General features: G+C 52.8%; 2 protein-coding genes across 11 annotated transcripts; one reads left to right on the top strand and one right to left on the bottom strand.

The window, feature by feature from the left end:
• Positions 1-1831: 1831 nt before the first annotated feature.
• Positions 1832-15911, bottom strand: Gemin7 (gem nuclear organelle associated protein 7). Of its 10 annotated transcripts, none has more exons than XM_052171514.1 (4): positions 10510-10588; positions 6346-6451; positions 5840-6075; positions 1832-2541 (listed from the first exon to the last, which is right to left on the bottom strand). In XM_052171514.1, the coding sequence occupies exons 2-4, from the start codon at positions 6387-6389 to the stop codon at positions 2144-2146; spliced, it is 678 nt and encodes a 225-aa protein (XP_052027474.1). In that variant the 5' UTR covers positions 6390-6451; positions 10510-10588; the 3' UTR covers positions 1832-2143. The 10 variants fall into 10 exon arrangements, with proteins under 10 accessions (XP_052027474.1, XP_052027489.1, XP_052027482.1 ...); XM_052171529.1 differs by having other exon boundaries at positions 5927-6075; XM_052171522.1 differs by lacking the exon at positions 10510-10588 and adding an exon at positions 9071-9127.
• Znf296 (zinc finger protein 296) lies at positions 15229-18595 on the top strand. The gene is made up of 3 exons (XM_052171503.1): positions 15229-15651; positions 15847-15990; positions 17546-18595. Exons 1-3 carry the CDS (start codon positions 15402-15404, stop codon positions 18502-18504), a joined length of 1353 nt encoding a protein of 450 aa, XP_052027463.1. The 5' UTR covers positions 15229-15401; the 3' UTR covers positions 18505-18595.
• The last annotated feature ends 42 nt before the right edge of the window (positions 18596-18637 follow it).

Genomic DNA, 18637 nt, shown 5'->3' with positions numbered 1-18637 from the left:
AGAGCTAGGCTGGGACTGGAGGGAGGCCGCGGTGTGAACTGACAGCAGCTGAGACTGCTGTAAGGATAGCTGCTTCCCTCTTCACACTTTGGAGACTGCGATGTACCAAAAAACCGCCTATAATTAATGCAAGCCTTCAGTTACATTCTGAACTTCAACTAAAAGGCAATAACTGGTTTTTTTGGTTGGTTGGTTGTTTGGTTGGTTTTTGTTTTTACTGGTTCTCACATAGCCCAGGCTGCCCTCTGACTCCTATGCTGACTGGCTTTCTCTCGGGCTCCTCCTGCCTCTACAACCCCTTTCCCACCCCAAGTGCTGGCTTGGGCCACTGTGCTCAGCTAGGAACTGCTTTCAAATATCATCTACTGAAAGATTTCCAGTGACAGGACTGAAACAGGTGACACAGACTGCTCCGCTAGGAGGCTGGAGCAAACTGAGGACGGACACAACGCTAACCACCAATCTGCAGCATTTGTTCCCGGGCACTGGCACACAGTGTGACCACCACCACCACTCTCTGTCCCCTCCGTGGGCAAACCAACCTTCAGGTGACTGCAGTGGACCACATTGCCCGGAAGGAACCAAGTTTACACCAAGGCCCTTTCCAGTCATCCTTGCCCACCTCAAAATACACCCAAGGGTCAATTTCTTTGCTTTTTTTTAAAGATTTATTTATTATTATATGTAAGTACCCTGTAGCTGTCTTCAGACACACCGCAAGAGGGCGTCAGATCTCATTACAGATGGCTGACAGCCACCATGTGGTTGGTGGGATGTGAACTCAGGACCTTCTGAAGAGCAGTCAGTGCTCATACCCACCGAGCCATCTCTCCCAAGGGTCAATTTCTTATCCAGCGAATGTCAGCCATTTGGGAAGGACACGAGGAGCAGCACACGCCCCATACTTTTATCTGGACTCCTCCCCATCGTGGCCTAGCCACAAGTTTCCGAGGTGTAACTACACTATTAACTTTTAACTGGGGGGGGGGGGCGCAGCTCGGCAGGGAAGAGCACATGCTCCTGCCGACTGAGTATCTTCTGGTCTCCAGGCGCACCTATGCGCACGTGGCACACAGAACTTAACACCTACATTTATAATTTTTGGCTTTGGGTTTTTTTTTTTTTTCTCTCGAGACAGGGTTTCTCTGTGTAGCCCTGGCTGACCTGGAACTCACTCTGTAGACCAGGCTGGCCTTGAACTCAGAAATCCGCCTGCCTCTGCCTCCCAAGTACTGGGATTACAGGCGTGCGCCACCACCGCCCAGCTTTATAATTTTTAAAACAAAAAATAAACATGGCACCATTCTCCATGGGACTAAACTAACAAGATAAGCAGAAAGGCCAAGTGGGGGCCTGACCTGTGGTCCCAGCACTTGGGAGGCTGAGGCAGGAGGACTGTGAATTCCAAGCCAGCCTGGGCTACACAGCCAGATCCTGTTTTCTAAAAAAGGTCAGGTGGGGTGAATAGATGGCTCTGCTATTGAGTGCACTGGCTGCTCTCGAACTGGACACACAACGATTCCCCGCGCCCAATCGGTGGCTCGCAACCATCTCTGACTATTTCATTGAACCTGATGCCCTCTGCTGGCCTCAGCCATCACTGCATACATGCGCTATGGACATCCATGTAAGCAAATCACCAACATATAGAAACCAACATATAGAAAATAATAAAAATGTAAAAGGAAAGCCAGAGCCAGACTTCTCCAGACGATGATTTCTTTGACAGGAAGGGAGATGGAGAAACAGCTGAGAGGCTCAACTTCGCAAGCTCTCAGTGCTCTTTGTGCGTGTGCACACGTACACAGGAACACAAGCACACACACACCCCTTAGCCTGCAAGGACAAGCCTTAGGATTTATTCTGTGAAGTTCAGTGTGTGAGGCAGAGCATTCCTTTCAACAAGAGAGATCGAGAACGTCTGTGGTCGCAGTCTCCCACGGCAGCACAGCCTGGCCTTGAATTTTATCATCTTCCCATCTCAGCCTCTAGAGAATCAGCACATGGCACCAGGTGATATCTGGTTTGGAGTTGCTGTGAGTTCAAGGCCAGAGTTTGTAGGAGCTTGCTTTGGGAGTCCAGGAAGGTGCTGAGAACTCCATGGCCCAGGAACAGCCAGAGGCCTGGGAAAGCCGCAGACAGCTCACAGTTTGAAGGAATAGGAAATGATGTCACTGCATCGAAGCAGGGCCTCTGCCTGCACGCCTATGGGCGTCTGCAGTTGGGAAACATAGAAGTTGGCTACATCCAGGTCTGTGGCTCCAAACTGGGCGCTCACATGCACCCCTTCGTGCAGTGTAAACCTCACAGGGTGCCCCACCATGGCCAGGAGGCTACGAAGGTAGCGCTCCCGCAGAGCGGCCCTGGCCCGCTGTTCCTGTGCTTCTGGGGGATCTTGAATACAACCTTCTCCAACCTCTGGTCTCAGGATGGTCCTACGTCCATCAGGGGCGAAGCCTCGGCTGAAGCCATCAGGGCCCCGAGGGAGGCGCAGCACTGGCACCGGCACAGGAATGGTCAGTGGGCTCTGCATGGCCCAGGCTTTGGGAGGAAGGGGAAGAGTTAAAGCCACACAGCGTCAGAGCGAATAACCCACCCTTTGCTTCCCCTTGGCTATAGCTGTCCTGTTCCCCGGCTCCACCCCAGACAGGAATTTTGTCTGTCTGCTGTTACGTGGTTTTAGAGACAGGGCCTTGCTATGTAGTTCAGGCTGACCCGGAATAGACAGGCACCCTGCCTTCTAAACGCTGTGCAGGTCTTCGACACCATGCGGGGCTCTTTTGCCCCCTGCTGTTCTGTGAGAGGGTCTTTAACCCTGGACCTAGAATTCTGTAGCCGAGGACCTTGAAGGCCTGACCCACCTACCTCCTACCAGGCGCCAGGATTACAGGCTTTTTTTGCCACCTGCCTTCTTTGTATGGGGTGCTGGGAGGGGGGACGCCAAGGCCTCCTGCAGGGGCGGCAATCTATACTGACTGCCCCAGCCCTTTTGTCTACTTTGATCATAGCTTTATTATGGTTCCGGGGTAACTGTCAGAAGAATATTCCCAGCCCCTCTCAACTGTAGCCTATCCTCAGTCCCGAGTCAGAGTCCTGATGGCTACATGCAGCGTGGCCCAGGGACGAACACACATGCAGCTACCGAGTGGAAAGAGCCTAGGCTTGGAGAGAGCCTGCCAGGAAAGTTGCGAGTCTGCAGTAGGTTGGGTTTTTTGTTTTCAAATGTGTACTGGCAGGTTCTGTGTGTCAACTTGACACAGGCTGGAGTTATCACAGAGAAAGGAGCTTCAGTTGGGGAAGTGCCTCCATGAGATCCAGCTGTGGAGCATTTTCTCAGTTAGTGATCAGCAGGGAGGGCCCCTTGTGGGTGGTGCCATCCCTGGGCTGGTGGTCTTGGGTTCTATAAGAAAGCAGGCTGAGCAAGCCAGGGGAAGCAAGCCAGTAAGGAACATCCCTCCATGGCCTCTGCATCAGCTCCTGCTTCCTGACCTGCCTGAGTTACAGTCCTGACTTCCTTTGGTGATTAACAGCAGTGTGGAAGTGTAAGCTGAATAAACCCTTTCCTCCCCAACTTGCTTCTTGGTCATGATGTTTGTGCAGGAATAGAAACCCTGACTAACACAAAATGCATTTGTGAGTATGTGTGTGTGTGTGTGTGTGTGTGTGATGGTACACGTGTAGCGTTGAAGGTCAGAGGACAGCCTGCAGGCGCCAGTTCTCTCCTTCGTCTACATTACCAGGGACAGGACCATGTGAAGGCTGTCGGCTTGGTGGTGAGAGCCTTGAGGCTTTACTCACAGAGCCATCTGCTCGCTAACATTTTTGGAGGGTTGGGAGATGAAGGGCATGCAATATCACTATATAGCCTTCACTGTCATGGAAGCTACCACTGTCTGCCTCAGCCTTCCTAAATCCTGCCATCTCAGGTCATCTGCATTGTTTTAAGGTTCCTCCTAACAGTCAAGTGTGGTGATACAGTCTTGTAATCCCACCACTAGGGATGCCAAGGCAGGAGGATTGACTTCAAGGCCAACCAGGTCTAGATAAGACATCCCTTTTCGTCCCTTCTTGAGTCCAGCCAGCACCATCGAATGCCTGGACTGTCTCGGTAACCTCCCCACTGGGCTCCTAAATACACCCTCCCCATGGTGAATTGGTTTTTTTTCTTTCTCCCCACCTTCTCCCTTTCTCTGAAACAAGAGTCTCACAGTGTAGTGCTGGAACTCGCTATTTAGATGAGGCTGACCTCAATATGCCTGCCGCTGCCTCCCTAGAGTTGGGACTGAAGGCATAGACTATCAAGCTTGGCTTCTTTGTTCTGTCAGAGAGTACGGATGTGCACTTGGGAGCTGCCACGCCCACTACCATCAGGTACCATCTCCAGCCCAGTGTTTCCCCACAGGCGGTAAACTACCCACAGATGTAGGGAAATCCTGCTACATCTAACTCCTGGATCAGTGAAGACCTCCGCAGGTCTCCGCACTTGCTGCAAAGCCTGGCCGCCTGACTCCAATCCTTAGAACCCACAGAGTACGAGAAGCAGAGTCCAAAACTTGTCCTCTGACTTCCAGACGCACACAGATGTGCACCCACACATGTGCACAAGTTAAAAACAAACACAATGTCTACAACTAAACCCCAGAGTGACCCCTGTTTAGGACTGTTCCCTGGGGTCTTCCCTCAGCTGGAGTCCTCACAGTGGAAGTTATATGGCCTTGTCATGCTCTGACCTCATCGCCTCTCCCCACGCTACCTTTGGTCAGCTAGTCTTCCTGAGGTAGAGCAGACACAGCCCTGCTACAGGGCCTTTGCACTCCTTGCCTTTCCCTGGAGACATGGGGGATGCCAAATTCACTTTCTCCCTCACCCCATTGACCTGTCATCGTTGCTTTTCCCATTTTCAAACCACTCTTTCTGAGAGGGGTCTCAGACAGCCCACACGGGCCACAAGCTCACTGTGCAGTCTTGGCTAGTCCTGAATTTCTGACCCTCCTTCTGCTACCTCTCCAGCACAGGGATATCAGGCTGTTTTACATAGTACTGAAAATCAAATCCAAGATTCCATATATGCCAGGCCAAGCCGGACGAGGTACTGCATGATTTTAATCCTAGTACTCTAGAAGCAGAGAGAGGCAGACCCCTGCTTTTTGAGGTCAGCCTGCTCTATAGAGTGAATTCCTGTCTTGAAAAACAAACACACAATGCAGAGGGAGTGTATGCTCCTGATGGGATGCTTCCCCAGCCAGGGAAAACAAGGCTCCCTCAGGAAGTGTAGGCTTTCACCAGTGTGCAGACATTAGTACCTCTACTGTAGACAAGGCTGGCCTAGGACTTGGGACCCTACACCTTAGGCTTAATGCAGGTACTGTGTGCATGGCTACCTTTGGTTTTTTGTTTGTTTTGTTTTTTCGAGACGGGGTTTCTCTGTGTAGCCCTGGCTGTCCTGGAACTCACTCTGTAGACCAGGCTGGCCTCAAACTCAGAAATCCGCCTGCCTCTGCCTCCCAAGCACTGGGATTAAAGGCGTGCGCCACCACTGCCCAGTTACCTTTGGTTTCTACAGGCCTCTTGGTACAAAGAATCAGCAGTGAGGGTCTAGAGATATTCTCAGCCATTAAGGGCACTGGGGAAAGCAGGTTCAATTCTCAGGACCACACAGATGGCTCACAACCATCTGTAATTCTAGCTTCAGGGCATCCAACGCCCTCTTCTGGACTCCTTGGCCACCAGACACTCACATGGCACACAGGCATATACACATGCAAAACTTCTATTCATATTTGAAACGTTGCAAAGAAAAGTGAGGTTCAGCAGTGGGAGGGACTGGAGTGCAGCTCACCTCCATCTGGTACATGCTCTCCTAGCATGTATGAGGCCCTGGGTTTGAACACCAGTACTTCATAAAACTGGGTGCGAGGGTATACACCTGTAAGTGCAGGCGGGAGGATCAGAAGTTCAAGGTTATCCTTGTCCACACAGACAGCTTGAGGCCATCCTGTACTACATGAGGGGAAGGAGATGACTCGGAGGTAAGCGTGCTGGCCAACTGGCAGGCTGAGGTAGGTGGCTGAGACCCTATGGGGAAGGAGAGAAGCAACTCTGAGAGCTCGCTTCCTTAACACCACACTAATAAATAAATGTAATCCAAATCTGAGGCCCAGGCCTGCCTACACAACAAACCCTGGGGGAGGGGATATGAGGCGGGGCAGCACAGGTAAGTATGTGATCTGAGGTAGATGGGATTACAGCGTGTTGCCTTGAAGCCTAGGCTGGCTGCTACCTGGTGATCCTCCTGCCTCAGTGGAATGCTAGGAAAGCTCTGAGACTCCATGGAAACCTCCTCACCTAGCTTTGTATTGACGCTTTAAGGATGCAGGCTTTCTCCACATCCCCAGCACAGCAGATCTGCTCGCAGCCAGCAGTGAACACAGGAGCAGCTATGCAGACAGGGCTGGAGAGAGGCCGGAGGAGAGTCAAGGTCTGGGAGGCAGGACGAGTAACAGAGGACAGTGGCTTCCAGAAGGGCGTGGGAAGAGTGCTGGGTCAGTCAGAGCAGAGTACAGTCCTGGGTGAAATGACCTGGGCCATGGCCGAGAGCACACCTACAGCAGCCACACGGGGGCTGCAGGAAGGCTAGGCTGAGAAGGCCGACCAGCATGCAGAGCCTCAGCAAGCTGTGCAGGTCGGATAACAAGTCTTCAAGGCAGGTTCTAAGGCCCTGCAGCAGATGGGGAAGACTAGCCTAAGGGACCAAGGGCTCTGTGTGTGTGTGCGCGCGCGCGGGGTAAGACAATCCAGAGCCTTGAGCAGCTAGGCAAGTCTATCACAGAACCACACCCTTAGCCCCTCAGGGTGATCCTACGAAGGTACTCTATATCCTGAAGCCTTATTTATGAGACAGTGTCTCAGGAGACCCCAGGTGAATGTTTGATCCTCCACTGGCAATGGTGGAGCACACACCTTTAACCTCAGCATTGGGGAGGCAGAGGTAGGCAGATCCCTGTGAGTTCAAGGCCAGGCCTGCTCTACAGAGGGAGTTCCAGGACAGCCAGGGCTATAGATAGAAGCCCTGTCTAAAAAGAAAAAGAAAAAGAAAGAAAGAAAGAAAGAGAGAGAAAGGGAGAAAGAAAGAGAGAAAGAAAAAGAGAGGGAGAGAAAGAAAGAAAGAGAGAAAGAGAGAAAGAGAGAAAGAGAAAGAAAGAGAGAAAGAAAGAGAGGGAGAGAAAGAAAGAGAGAAAGAAAGAGAAAGAAAGAAAGAGAGAAAGAAAGAGAGAAAGAAAGAGAAAGAAAGAAAGAGAGAAAGAAAGAGAGAAAAAGAGAAAGAGAGAAAGGAGCGAGAAAGAATGAGAGAGAGAAAGAAAGAAGAGAGAAAAAGAGAGAAAGAGAAAGAAAGAAAGAACAAAAGAAAGAAGACAAGAAAAGAAAAGAAATAAAGAAAACAAACCCAGTGTGATCCAGGCCTGGCACGCTGTGGCCCTGTGTATCTGGTGCTGGGTTAAACAAGTGCCCCACCAAGCTACACTCCAGCTGCCCACATGCCCCAAGTCTGCCTTCTATCTCAGGTTAATACTTGAGCTTCTTAAGAAAAGCACCTTAAGGCCGGAGGATGGCTCTGTTAAAAGCACTGGCTGTTATTCTAGAGGTCCTGAGTTGAATTCCCAGCGAACACAAGGAGGCTCAGAACCATCTGTAATGGGATCTGGCGCCCTCTTCTGGCATGCAGGTGGAATGCATGCTGGACTACACATAAGAATCTTTTTTTGTTTGTTTTGGGTTTTTTTGGATTTGGTTTTTTGAGACAGGGTTTCTCTGTGTAGCCCTGGCTGTACTGGAACTCACTCTGTAGACCAGGCTGGCGTCAAACTCAGAAATCCGCCTGCCTCTGCGTCCCAGAGTGCTGGGATTACAGGCGTGTACCACCACCGCCCGGCTATAAAATTAAATCTTAAAAAAAAAAAAAGAAAAGAAAAAAGCCAGGCAGTGGTGATGCACACTTTTAATCCCACCACTTGGGAGGCAGAGGCACGTGGATTTCTGAGTTGGAGGCCAGCCTGGTCTACAGAGTGAGTTCCAGGACAGCCAGGGTTACAGAGAAACCCTGTCTCCAAAAACCAAAAAAAAAAGAAAAAAGAAAAAAGAAAAGAAAGAAAAAAAGAAAAGAAACAAACAAACGAAAGGAAGGAAAAGCATCATAATAGCAAGGGCTATTACTTAAGGAAGGGCAGAGGGGAACAAGGCCAGTAGTCAGAGAACCTTCTTAGATCCCCAGACAGAATTGCAGGGAGGACCAGTCTTGTTTGTTCCAATAGAGAGAAAAAAAAAATAGAATGGGGTGTAGTGGTTTACAACTAGAATCCTGGCAGTCTACAGAGGTTGAGGCTCAAGAGTTTCAAATTTTAGGTTAGCCTGAGCCATAAAATGAGACTCTAATCAAAGAAGATTTGATCATATCCGGAACCCCCATTTCTGGAGTGGACCTAAGGCTAGATCTCACTTTGCTGGTGGCAGGCGTCAGAAGGCCACTAATTGTGGCCACTGGAGCAGGTGTTTTCTCCTAGCCGTTACTGGTAACACAACTAAACCCAAAACATTCTGGAGATAAGGTGGGAAGATTTAAGAAAACAAAAGCTGATTTATGCTGGGTATGGTGATGCACGCCTTTAATCCCAGTGCTTGGGAGACAGAGGCAGGTAGGGTCTGTTGAGTTCAAAGCCAGCCTGGTCTACAGAATGAGTTTCAGGACAGCCAGGGCTACAGAAAAACCCTGTTGAAAAAAACAACAAAGATTTGAGAAAAGTCAGGAGGAATATGTCCTAGTGTCCTAGATGGCAAGACAGCTAAAATTGCCCTCTTCCAGGTTATCCTGACCTCGGTCTCTGATCTAGAGACCATGGATTTCCTGCCCAGAGTTTATAGTCCAAACCCACATATCCCAATCCCTGGCTCAGTAGTCAGTTAGCCAGAAATGGGTGAGGATGGCCAACAAGTAGGAGGTTTACAGGGCCATCCTTGGTGCCTCAGGAGAGTGGGAAGAGGCAAGGGGAGATGGAGACAGCAGGAAAAATCAGACCAAAGCCAGTCTTTGAAGGGACATTAGCCAGTCCTGGTGTGGTGAGAGTGGATCCGGCAGGCCTTGCACCTTCCACCTAGATAAAAAGCGTCGATTACATTCCTAAAGCTAGTCACCAAGATGTATTCCCAGATTTGGATACTTCCTCCTCCTGGGGCAGAATACCCAGGAACAGCTATCACAGCAATGAAGTGCAGCAATCGAACGCCCCCTTAGGCTCACGTAATTAAACACCTCATCCTAACCTGGGGTTTCTCCTAGAGTCTTTATAAACTGCCATTTGTCTATGGGCCTTGCCTGTCTCTTCTCTATCCAGAGGCAGTCCTAAGCTCCTCTGGGACAAAGACCCCTCCTTGCCCTCCCAAGTTCCCTTCCCCTCTCCCTCATTCTCTATCTCCTGTTTTAGCCTCTTATCCCCTGCCCTCGGTCCTACAGGGGCAAATGAATCTCCTTTGTGCTGAGAACTTTGTCCTGGAGGTTCTGAGCAGATACTTCTTCCCTCAGTCTTAGAAACAATACACGGAGAGTTCTACAGCAGCCTGAATTACAGAGGCAGAGGTGTGGGGTTAATTGGGGTGGGGGAGGCTGAAGAGTAGCTTAATTGGTAGAGCTTAATTGGTACAGAGAGTGTGAAACGGGGATCCTTCACCAGTTTAACATAGACTGCCTGAAATCTCAGCCCTTGGCAGGTGAAGGCTGGATGTAAAATTCAAAGTTACCTAGGGCCAAGCGGTGAGTTCAAGGCCAGCCTGGGGCGACTGTTCTGCCTGGTAGTCTCAGGGGAAAACAAAACTAAACCCAAACAATTAGAAAGTTAAAGACGAATGGGTCCGGTTGGAGGACATTAAGTCTACCTTGCGTTACCAGGATACGAAATTGGCTGGGCTTGCAGGCTAGCAGACAAGGCCTTGTGTAATGAACCAGCTACCAATTTTTCTTTTTCTTTTTTTTTTTGAGGGGGGAGGTGGTGAGACAGGGTTTCTCTGTGTAGCCCTGGCTGTCCTGGAACTCACTCTGTAGACCAGGCTGGCCTCCAACTCAGAAATCCACCTGCCTCTGCCTCCCAAGTGCTGGGATTAAAGGCGTGCGCCACCTCCGCCCGGCTTACCTACCTTTCCTAACTCTCAGAAAGGTAACTGTCCTCGGCCTTCCTATGCAAATTCGCTAAGCGGGGCCACACCCGGGATCGAGCAGCCCGAGGGCAGGATCAGTTCCCGTCCCGCTCCCCAGGGCGGGTCAGTTTCCTTCCATTTCCTCCCAGTCTCAAGCGTCCACCTTTTCAAATTCTAATGTCCAAGCGCTTCAGGGCAGCCACCTCCCACCTCGCCCGCCTCGCCGAGCGACTCGCCAGCCCCTCTCCTGGTCGTCCCTTCCCCGCAGCTCCAATCCCACCCGGAGTGGTTGACGCGGAAGATGTCCTCCGGCCACAGCGGACTCACCGAGGCCGGTCCCTGCAGGCGCGGCTCCTACGCCCGCGCCGCCGCCGCCGCCGCACAGGTCCGTGCAGGCGCCGAGCCCCGACCGCCTAGGTTCCGCCTGCGCAACCTCAGCAGCGGTCCGGGTGGGCACAGAGTCCTGAGCTCCTGAGTTCCCCCACCCCCCACCCCCGCGCCTCCACTTCCCCCACATGGTCATCGGCCGCTCCGGGGTCACCCGACTGGCGGCTTGGGATCCCCGGCGCCCTGGCGAGGAGAGGCAGGAGGATTGTCAAAGTTCGAGCGAGGCTTGACAACCTGGGCTACAAATACGGCCTCATCTGAAAAGAATGGGGCCGGGGGTGGGAGATGGGGAGGGAGAAGAAACGACGAGTAGAGGTTCCCAGCAGAAATCTCAGCACTTGGCAGCCGGAGGGAGGGAGGGAGGGAGGGAGGGAGGACCAGGAGGAGGAGAAGAAGAAGAAGCGTGGAGATTTCCCATCAGCTGCTTGGGAGGCACCCCTGGATCCCACCCCTTGCCTCCAGGAGGAAGCTGACTCCTCCCCGGCTCCACCTCTAGGTATCGGGAAAGCGGCTTACTGAGTGCAGCCGCTAGGATGGACAGAGGTCATTCATTTTGTCCTTCAGCCCTCTTTGCAACCCTTGCTTACAAAGGGAAAAACTGAGGCCCTGCATGGGGGCATGTGAAACCCCACTGACCTCAGCCCAGGTACAATGATTGTCCTCCTAGAGTTCACGTAGGCAGGGAGAGGGCTGCAGCCTCCCCCCACTGCCCGGCACACGGGTGCTCTGTAAATACCCACGGAGAAGAGTACCAACTCAGCTGGTGATTGACTCTCCAAAGCATGGGCACTGCGGAGCCTTCCTGTCCGAGCTAACAGGGAGGCCACGGCGGAGGATTGTCTAACCGGACTCAGAGTGAGTCCCATCTCACTAAAAGAGTAGGGGCTCTGGTTAGGAATGGGACACACCAACAATGCTCTCTTAAAAACCTACATTCTCAGCCGGGCGGTGGCGCACGCCTGTGATTCCAGCACTCGGGACGCAGAGGCAGGCGGATTTCTGAGTTGGAGGCCAGCCTGGTCTACAGAGTGAGTTCCAGGACAGCCAGGGCTACACAGAGAAACCCTGTCTCTAAAAACTAAATCCAAAAAACAAAAACAAAACAACAACAACAAAAAAACCCTACATTCTCTTTCCTGTTGGGGGAACAAAATAACCTACAAGTTAGCAAATAGGCCAAGATCCTTCAGAGGGACTGAGCACATGACTCAGTCTGCCTTGCCTAGCATAACAAGACCCTAATTCCATCCTTAGCACAAGAAAAATGGCTACAAAATACTTGGTGAAGCTGGAGCAAGAGGCTCTCAGGTGGAAGGCTAGCCTATGCTATAAGGCATGGCTAGCCTGTGCTACAAGGTGCCCTGTCACCAAAGACAAAGGGTAGAGGATGGGACTGGGTATATAGCTCAGTAATAGAACACTTGGCTGAGATATGCAAGGCTCTGTGTTCTAATCCTCTGCACCCCCAAAAGACAAGACAATAAGGGCAATGGGCATAATGATAGCAAGATAAGAAAGGTTTGCGGGGTGGTGGCACAGGCCTTTAGTCCCAGCACGCTGGGAGGCAGAAGCAGGCAGATTTCTGAGTTGGAGGCCAGCCTGGTCTACAGAGTGAGTTCCAGGACAGCCAGGGCTACACAGAGAAACCCTGTCTTGGGGGGAGGGGGACTTAAAATTCAGTGATTAAACCAGGTGTGTGCAGAGGGAGGGCAACTGGGGCCAGCTTAGGGAACAGACATGAGGGAAGGGAGGGAGGAAAAATACCAGGCAAAATGGCGCAAAGCGTTAATCCCAACACTCACTCGGGAGGCTGAGGCAGGTGGATCTCTTATGAGTTCCACGCCAGCATGGTCTACATGGTCCCAGGACAGCCATGGCTACATAGAGAGACCCTGTCACTCACACACACACACAGAGAGGGGGGGGGGGAGGAAAAAATGAAAGAAAGAGGGACTGGTGGGTTCCATGGGTTAAAGAGCTTGCTGCTAAACCTAAGCCATGAGTTCTGTCCCCCAGACCCACAGGGTAGGAGACAGACACACCTCCTGATTATTGTCCTCCGACCTCTCCCTGCAAGCTGTAGCATATGTGAACACACACTAAGGAAATGCAAAAAAAATGTAAAGTAGATTAATAAGTGAATTGATTTATTGATTTTTAAAAGTACATTTAAAGAGCTGGGTGGTGGAGGCACACGCCTGTAATCCCAGCACTTGGGAGGCAGAGGCAGGCGGATTTCTGAGTTGGAGGCCAGCCTGGTCTACAGAGTGAGTTCCAGGACAGCCAGGGCTACACAGAGAAACCCTGTCTTGGGGGGAGGGGGACTTAAAATTCAGTGATTAAACCAGGTGTGTGCAGAGGGAGGGCAACTGGGGCCAGCTTAGGGAACAGACATGAGGGAAGGGAGGGAGGGAAAATACCAGGCAAAATGGCGCAAAGCGTTAATCCCAACACTCACTCGGGAGGCAGAGGCAGGCGGATTTCTGAGTTCGAGGCCAGCCTGGTCTACAGAGTGAGTTCCAGGAAAGCCAGGGCTACACAGAGAAACCCTGTCTCGGACCCCCCCCCCCCAAAAAAAAGTACATTTAAAAAGCCACATTTGTGTCCGGCATGGTGATGCACACCTTTAATTCCAGCAGAGGCAGGCAGATCTCTTTAGTTTGAGGCCAGCCTGTTCCACAGAGCGAGTTCCAGGACAGCCAGGGCTATCCAGAGAAATCCTGTCTCAAAAAATGAAGGTCTCCTTCTTTGGTGCTCTAGGTCCAGCCTCTACTGAGGCTTTCAAGGTTTTGAGGGAATTGGGAACACTTGGCGGTCTTAGGGAGTCATTTGCAAGGCCTGCAGCAGGGTGTGGCTACTTTAGATACGCTGGCCAGGGCCGCCCTGGCCCTCAGGAAGACAATTGAGTCCATGCCTGAATAACAATATGAGGAACTTCAGAGCTTGGCCTTGGAATTCACACTGCAGCCTGAGGACACCTGGGGCCGGACACACAGGCCCTAAACATGTGGGAGTTTGTGCTCGGTGGGGTGGGGGAAGGACATTCACAAACAGCTTTACTGTGATGTGGTGGATGCCGGGAAGAAAAGAGAACTTAGAAAGGATTGAGGGTGGGGCGGGGTGCCGATGCCACTTCAAACCGTGCACCCGAGAGAGAATTCTTATCTGAGGAAGTTCAGGGGTCCCCAGAGGGAGGCAGGGAGGACAGCTGGCCCTTTGGTTTCAATTTATAGCCTGGGCTTAGGAAGAAAATACTTCTGTTTTGATTCAAACCTTTCCAGACCCCTGGTACAAGGAAAACCAACTAACCTCAGAGTAGCCCCCTAGATGGGACCCCAGAGTAGCCAACTAACCTCAAAAGACACCCTAGATGGGACCCGACCCCAGGTTCCTGCCCCAGTCTTGTATTTCACAATGTAGAGGCTCCTTCCTGTCTTTTCTGGGTTCCTTCAAAAACCTCAGGTCTTCATATTTATTTAATTATTGAGACAAGATCTCTCTAGATAATATCCTGGTCGACCTGGAACTCATTATGTAGACCAGGCTGATCAGGAACTCTTGGGCAATCCTTCTGTCTCTGATTCCAACATAGAGTACTGGAATTACAGTGTGTGCCACCCAAAAAAAGGTGGGGAGTGGGCTCTTAAAAAAAAAAAAACCGCTTGTTTGTTTATTTCAGGGTCTCATGTACCCAAACTGGTGTCAGAGTCCCCATGTAGCTGACATAAACTAGTTTCTACCACTTTCATGTGCTGAGATTTCAGACAGGCAATGGCCACCCTGCCTTCCCAGGTCCCATTCTGCTCTGCCGGCTGAATCCTGGTACAGCGGAGAAAACTCTTGTGGGCTCCCCTACCTGCTCCTAGCTCGATGTGGCCCCAGTGGGCCCTGACTTTGTGATTCTCCAGCACAGGATAACTGGGAATACAGGGAAGCACTGAGGTAGTGGGGGGCGGGGTCTTTTTTTTTTTTTTTTTTTTTTTTTGGCTTTTCGAGACTGGGTTTTTCTGTGTAGCATTGGGTGTCCTGAAACTTTGTAGACCAGACTGACCTCGAAATAAGAGAATCCGCCTGCCTCAGCCTCCTGAACACTGGGATTAAAGGCGTGCAGTTTACGGACATCTTATGTGGTGGCCACTCCCTCTCACTGCCGCCCTCCATCCCTGCATTTTAAGGGTTATGGATGGTAGGTTCTCGAGAAATGGGGTGCCTTAGTTTAGGATGTAGCCCAGTCGGTGGAGAACGCTTGCCTAACGTGCGAGAGGGTCTGAGTGCATGCCCAGCGCCCCAATCTACAGGTGTAGTAATGCACCCCTGTAAAACCACTGCTGGAGAGGTGGAAGATCAAAAAGGGGGAACCATCATCCGTTACATAGCTAGTTCAGGCTTAAAAGTCAAAAAGAAAAGAAAAAGGTTTAAAGTGAAGTTTCCTTAGTATACGTCCCCTCTAGAGAGAGATGTCCACCACTTCTCGCTTGGGGCGTGAGACGCGGCATTCCGAGCCTCAGGTATCGCCAGCGCCCTGGGGTGGGGGTGGGGTGGGGTGGGGGTGGGGACGAGGAGGGGGCATTGGGAATAGCTTTTTTCACCTCCCGGGTGAAACCAAGTCCAGTGGAGGAGGGCACAGTTTGCGCACTGGTCCGCGGGCAGCGGGCTGGGCGGGGAAGATCGAGTTTGACCGCCGCGACTGGCCGGGCAAAGCGTCCGCCCCAGTGGGCGGAGACAAGGCAGGGCCAGCACGTGTAAAAAGTTCGGCGCGGGTCGCGCAGAGCCACTCACTCACCTGAGCGCTTGGCCGCCGCGCGGATTACCTGGATCTGCGCCCTCGCCCCATGTCCCGCCGCAAGGCTGGCCGCGTGCCTCGCCGCTTAGACCCGGAGCCCGACGCCGACTTGGAGATGCCCGACCTTGTCATGGATGTAAAGCCGGACCGCAACCTAGGGTCCTTGGCGAAAGGAGCCTGGTCCGCAAGAGACTTGTCGGGGCTCTTCGGTGTGGAGAGTCGCCTCCAAACCGCCGCGCACCCACTCAGCGCGCCCAGCACGTGTGGCCCGCGGACGCCTCTGAGCTCTACGTCTTCCGGTGAGTCTCTAGCTTTCGCCCCTGCATGCACCGGGACCTTCGGGTGGGTGCCTCTCCCCAGAGGATGGCCCCGGGACCGGCCTGGCCTCCACAACCCTCCCCCTCTGACCTCCGGGTTTCTCCCCTCTCCACCCTGGAACCCTCACCCGGAGTCGGGCTCCACTCCACCGCTCACCACCCGCTTCCTCCCTGCAGACCGCCAGCCCTGGACTGACAAACACCCAGATCTGTTGACCTGCGGCCGCTGCGGGGAGATCTTTCCATTAGGGGCCATCATCGCTTTCATGGATCACAAAAAACAAGGCTGTCAGCTTCTCCAAGTCTCCGGTCCCATCTCAGGTGAGTAATTCGGGGTGCAGTGCACTCCTGATCCAGGGTTGGGCTTCCTGTCCTGCGGAGGAGCTGAGGTGGACAGATGGGGCACCAATCACTACTTCCCCTTTCTCCTTGCTCTCCCCTCAGGGTAGAAGCTAGGTGTGGCTTGGTCTTTCTTGTCCTGGGGCGGGGGCTGGGCAGCGGAGGAAGGCCACCCGCAAGGTGTGGCCAGCCCCAGAAGACTGGCCCGGGGTTTTGCCATACACCCCTAATTTAGTTTCACTTCCCCTTTCCCGTGGACAGAAATAACTGACCAGGTGGCTGGACCAGGGTTGACATTAGGGACCTAGTGGAGGATGGGATGGTGGCATGGGGAGCCGAATGGAGAGGACGACTTATGCCTCATGTGTTTTGGTGCTTCTCATTTAGGTTCAGACAGTTCGGAACCAAGCGAGGGCTTCCGCTTGTCCCCCTCGCTGGGATCTCCCGGCTGTGTTGGGAAGCCCCTGGTCTAGGCACTGCGATTTGTATGTGGGGGAGGAGTTAAAGCGCCGCGTGGTGCTTGGTCCGGCGAGTGAGCTCCTGTGGGTTGTGAGGTTTTAAGACTTGATCCGAACTTGAATTTCCAGCCCCCTGTGTGGTGCCCAGGTGGAACTTGGGAAATGTAATTATATTTGGGGCTGGGCCAGGGAGGGTCTAATCCAATCGGCTTTGGTTGAGGGAGGGGCTAAAATGGGTTCACCTGAATAATACTCTGGGCACTTGGTGTGGGTCACTGCTGAGTTGGTATTTTAAACAGGGTCTCATGCTAGCCTAGCATCTGGTATTAGTGTTATTATAATAGGCCTGTCTAGCAGTGGGTACTGGGTTTCTACATGGCTGGCCCTGAGTGGCCTAGAACTATGTAGACCAGGCTAGCCTCCAACTCACGCCTGTCTCTGCGTCCCCAGTGGGATTAAAGGTGTGGGCCACCACCTTTGGTTTAGCTGTGTGTGTTTTGATATCTGAGGCAGCTCACATTTGAGGGCTTATAGGGACCAAAGCTCTCAGCTGTCCCTGTATTTGAGGTCACCCTGGAAGGGACCCCCCCTCAGATTTCCATACTCTAGCAACTTAGGAAACAGGCAGAGAGGATAGGTCTAGTCCAAGATTACACAGCTAGGGAGGAAAAGCCTTGAGTTTGACAAGTCTCTGGATCGTTTTTTGCCTGTTATCTAAAGGTAACCCCATCCAGGACTAATGTAATGGGACTGGGCTAAGTCAAGTGGGTCTGGGAAGTGCCCTCCAGACACTTCTAGACACTGTGGGCCTAGAAAAAACATCAAATTTGGAATCCAGACCCTAGCCCACCTCTCCCAGTAGGCGCTGCTTCTGTGCCAGGCCCCAGCTCTGAGGTTTCACACTGAGACCTGCTTTGAGCCTGTCTCTACTTCCCCAATGCCTTGGTGGCCCCTGTACTATGAACAGCAAAACCTGTTTACACTGAGGGGGTTCCCCCGAGGACAGCGTGTGTCCTGCAGACACCGTTGGTGGTGCAGTCGACCTAGCAGTGATAACCTGCCCCTTTTTCCCCTTCCAGAATCCAAAGAGCTGAAGGCTCTGAGCTGCCTCCAGTGTGGCAGACAGTACGCCAGTGCTTGGAAGTTGCTGTTCCATGCCCAGTGGGACCACGGGTTGTGCATCTACCAAACACAACAGTTGGACACCCCGGAGGCTCCGCTGCTGGGCCTGGCTGAGGTGGCTGCAGCCATGTCAGCCGTGGCCGTGGTGGGGCCGGTTGTGGGCACGCCCCCTCCCCCTTCCGGGAGCAGCGCTGTCCGCAGGAGCCCCACCTGCTCTGTGTGTAAGAAGACCCTCAGCTCTTTCAGCAACCTCAAGGTCCACATGCGCTCCCACACTGGGGAGCGGCCCTATTCCTGTGACCAGTGCTCCTACGCCTGCGCTCAGAGCAGCAAGCTCAACAGACACAAGAAGACCCACCGGCAGCCAGCACCGTCGAGCCCCTCTTCTGCCAGTAGCCAGGGGATCTCCCCAGCAGCCCCTCCAGAACCTGCTGCCTACGCGGCCGCTCCAGCCAGCACGCTACCATGCCAGAATGTGGAGAAGGCTGGAGCTGCGGCCACAGCAGGGGTCCAGGAGCCTGGGGCCCCCAGCTCCGGGGCTCAAGGGGGTCCTGGTTTTGTTGGCTGGGGAGGCACCGCCAAAGTAGAGAGGACTGATTCTGTAAAAGTGGAGAAGCCCACACCCAGGAAGAGCCACTCGCCCGGGGGCAAGTGTGAGTTCTGTGGGAAGTCCTTCACCAACAGCAGCAATCTGACCGTGCACCGCCGCTCGCACACTGGCGAGCGGCCCTACACTTGTGACCAGTGTCCCTACGCTTGTGCCCAGAGCAGCAAGCTCAACCGCCACCGCCGCACCCATGGTCTGGGGCCTGGTGAAACTGTCTATAAGTGCCCACACTGCCTCGTGCCCTTTGGCCTGCAGGCCACGCTGGACAAGCACCTGCGGCAGAAGCACCCAGACCTGGAGATGGCTTGAGATATGTTCTGTACGGTGTCGCCCCATCAAGTGGAAATGAGCAGGCATTCACTTAGCCTTTCCTCTGTGTGAATAAACCATCTCCCTTTTATTCATGTGTCTGAACTTTCTTGGGGTGTCTGAGGTGGGAGGC

The sequence above is a fragment of the Apodemus sylvaticus genome, chromosome 1 (genome assembly GCF_947179515.1).
Source record: "Apodemus sylvaticus chromosome 1, mApoSyl1.1, whole genome shotgun sequence".
Classification (NCBI taxonomy): Eukaryota; Metazoa; Chordata; class Mammalia; order Rodentia; family Muridae; genus Apodemus; species Apodemus sylvaticus.
The sequence above is the reverse complement of the archived record's forward strand: the minus strand, read 5'-3'. Positions and strand labels throughout refer to the sequence as shown.

What these genes read in the sequence shown, in the direction of transcription:
- Gemin7 (XM_052171514.1), bottom strand. Translation starts at nt 6,389, where the DNA reads ATGTGGAGAAAGCCTGCATCCTTAAAGCGTCAATACAAAGCTAG. An exon ending in AAGCGTCAATACAAAGCTAG is followed by an intron (nt 6,076 to 6,345) that starts GTGAGGAGGTTT and finishes CCTTCCCCATAG; the next exon opens with GGTCTCAGCCACCTACCTCA. An exon ending in AGAGCATGTACCAGATGGAG is followed by an intron (nt 2,542 to 5,839) that starts GTGAGCTGCACT and finishes TTCCTCCCAAAG; the next exon opens with CCTGGGCCATGCAGAGCCCA.
- Znf296 (XM_052171503.1), top strand. Translation starts at nt 15,402, where the DNA reads ATGTCCCGCCGCAAGGCTGGCCGCGTGCCTCGCCGCTTAGACCCGGAG. An exon ending in TCTGAGCTCTACGTCTTCCG is followed by an intron (nt 15,652 to 15,846) that starts GTGAGTCTCTAG and finishes TCCTCCCTGCAG; the next exon opens with ACCGCCAGCCCTGGACTGAC. An exon ending in AGTCTCCGGTCCCATCTCAG is followed by an intron (nt 15,991 to 17,545) that starts GTGAGTAATTCG and finishes TTCCCCTTCCAG; the next exon opens with AATCCAAAGAGCTGAAGGCT.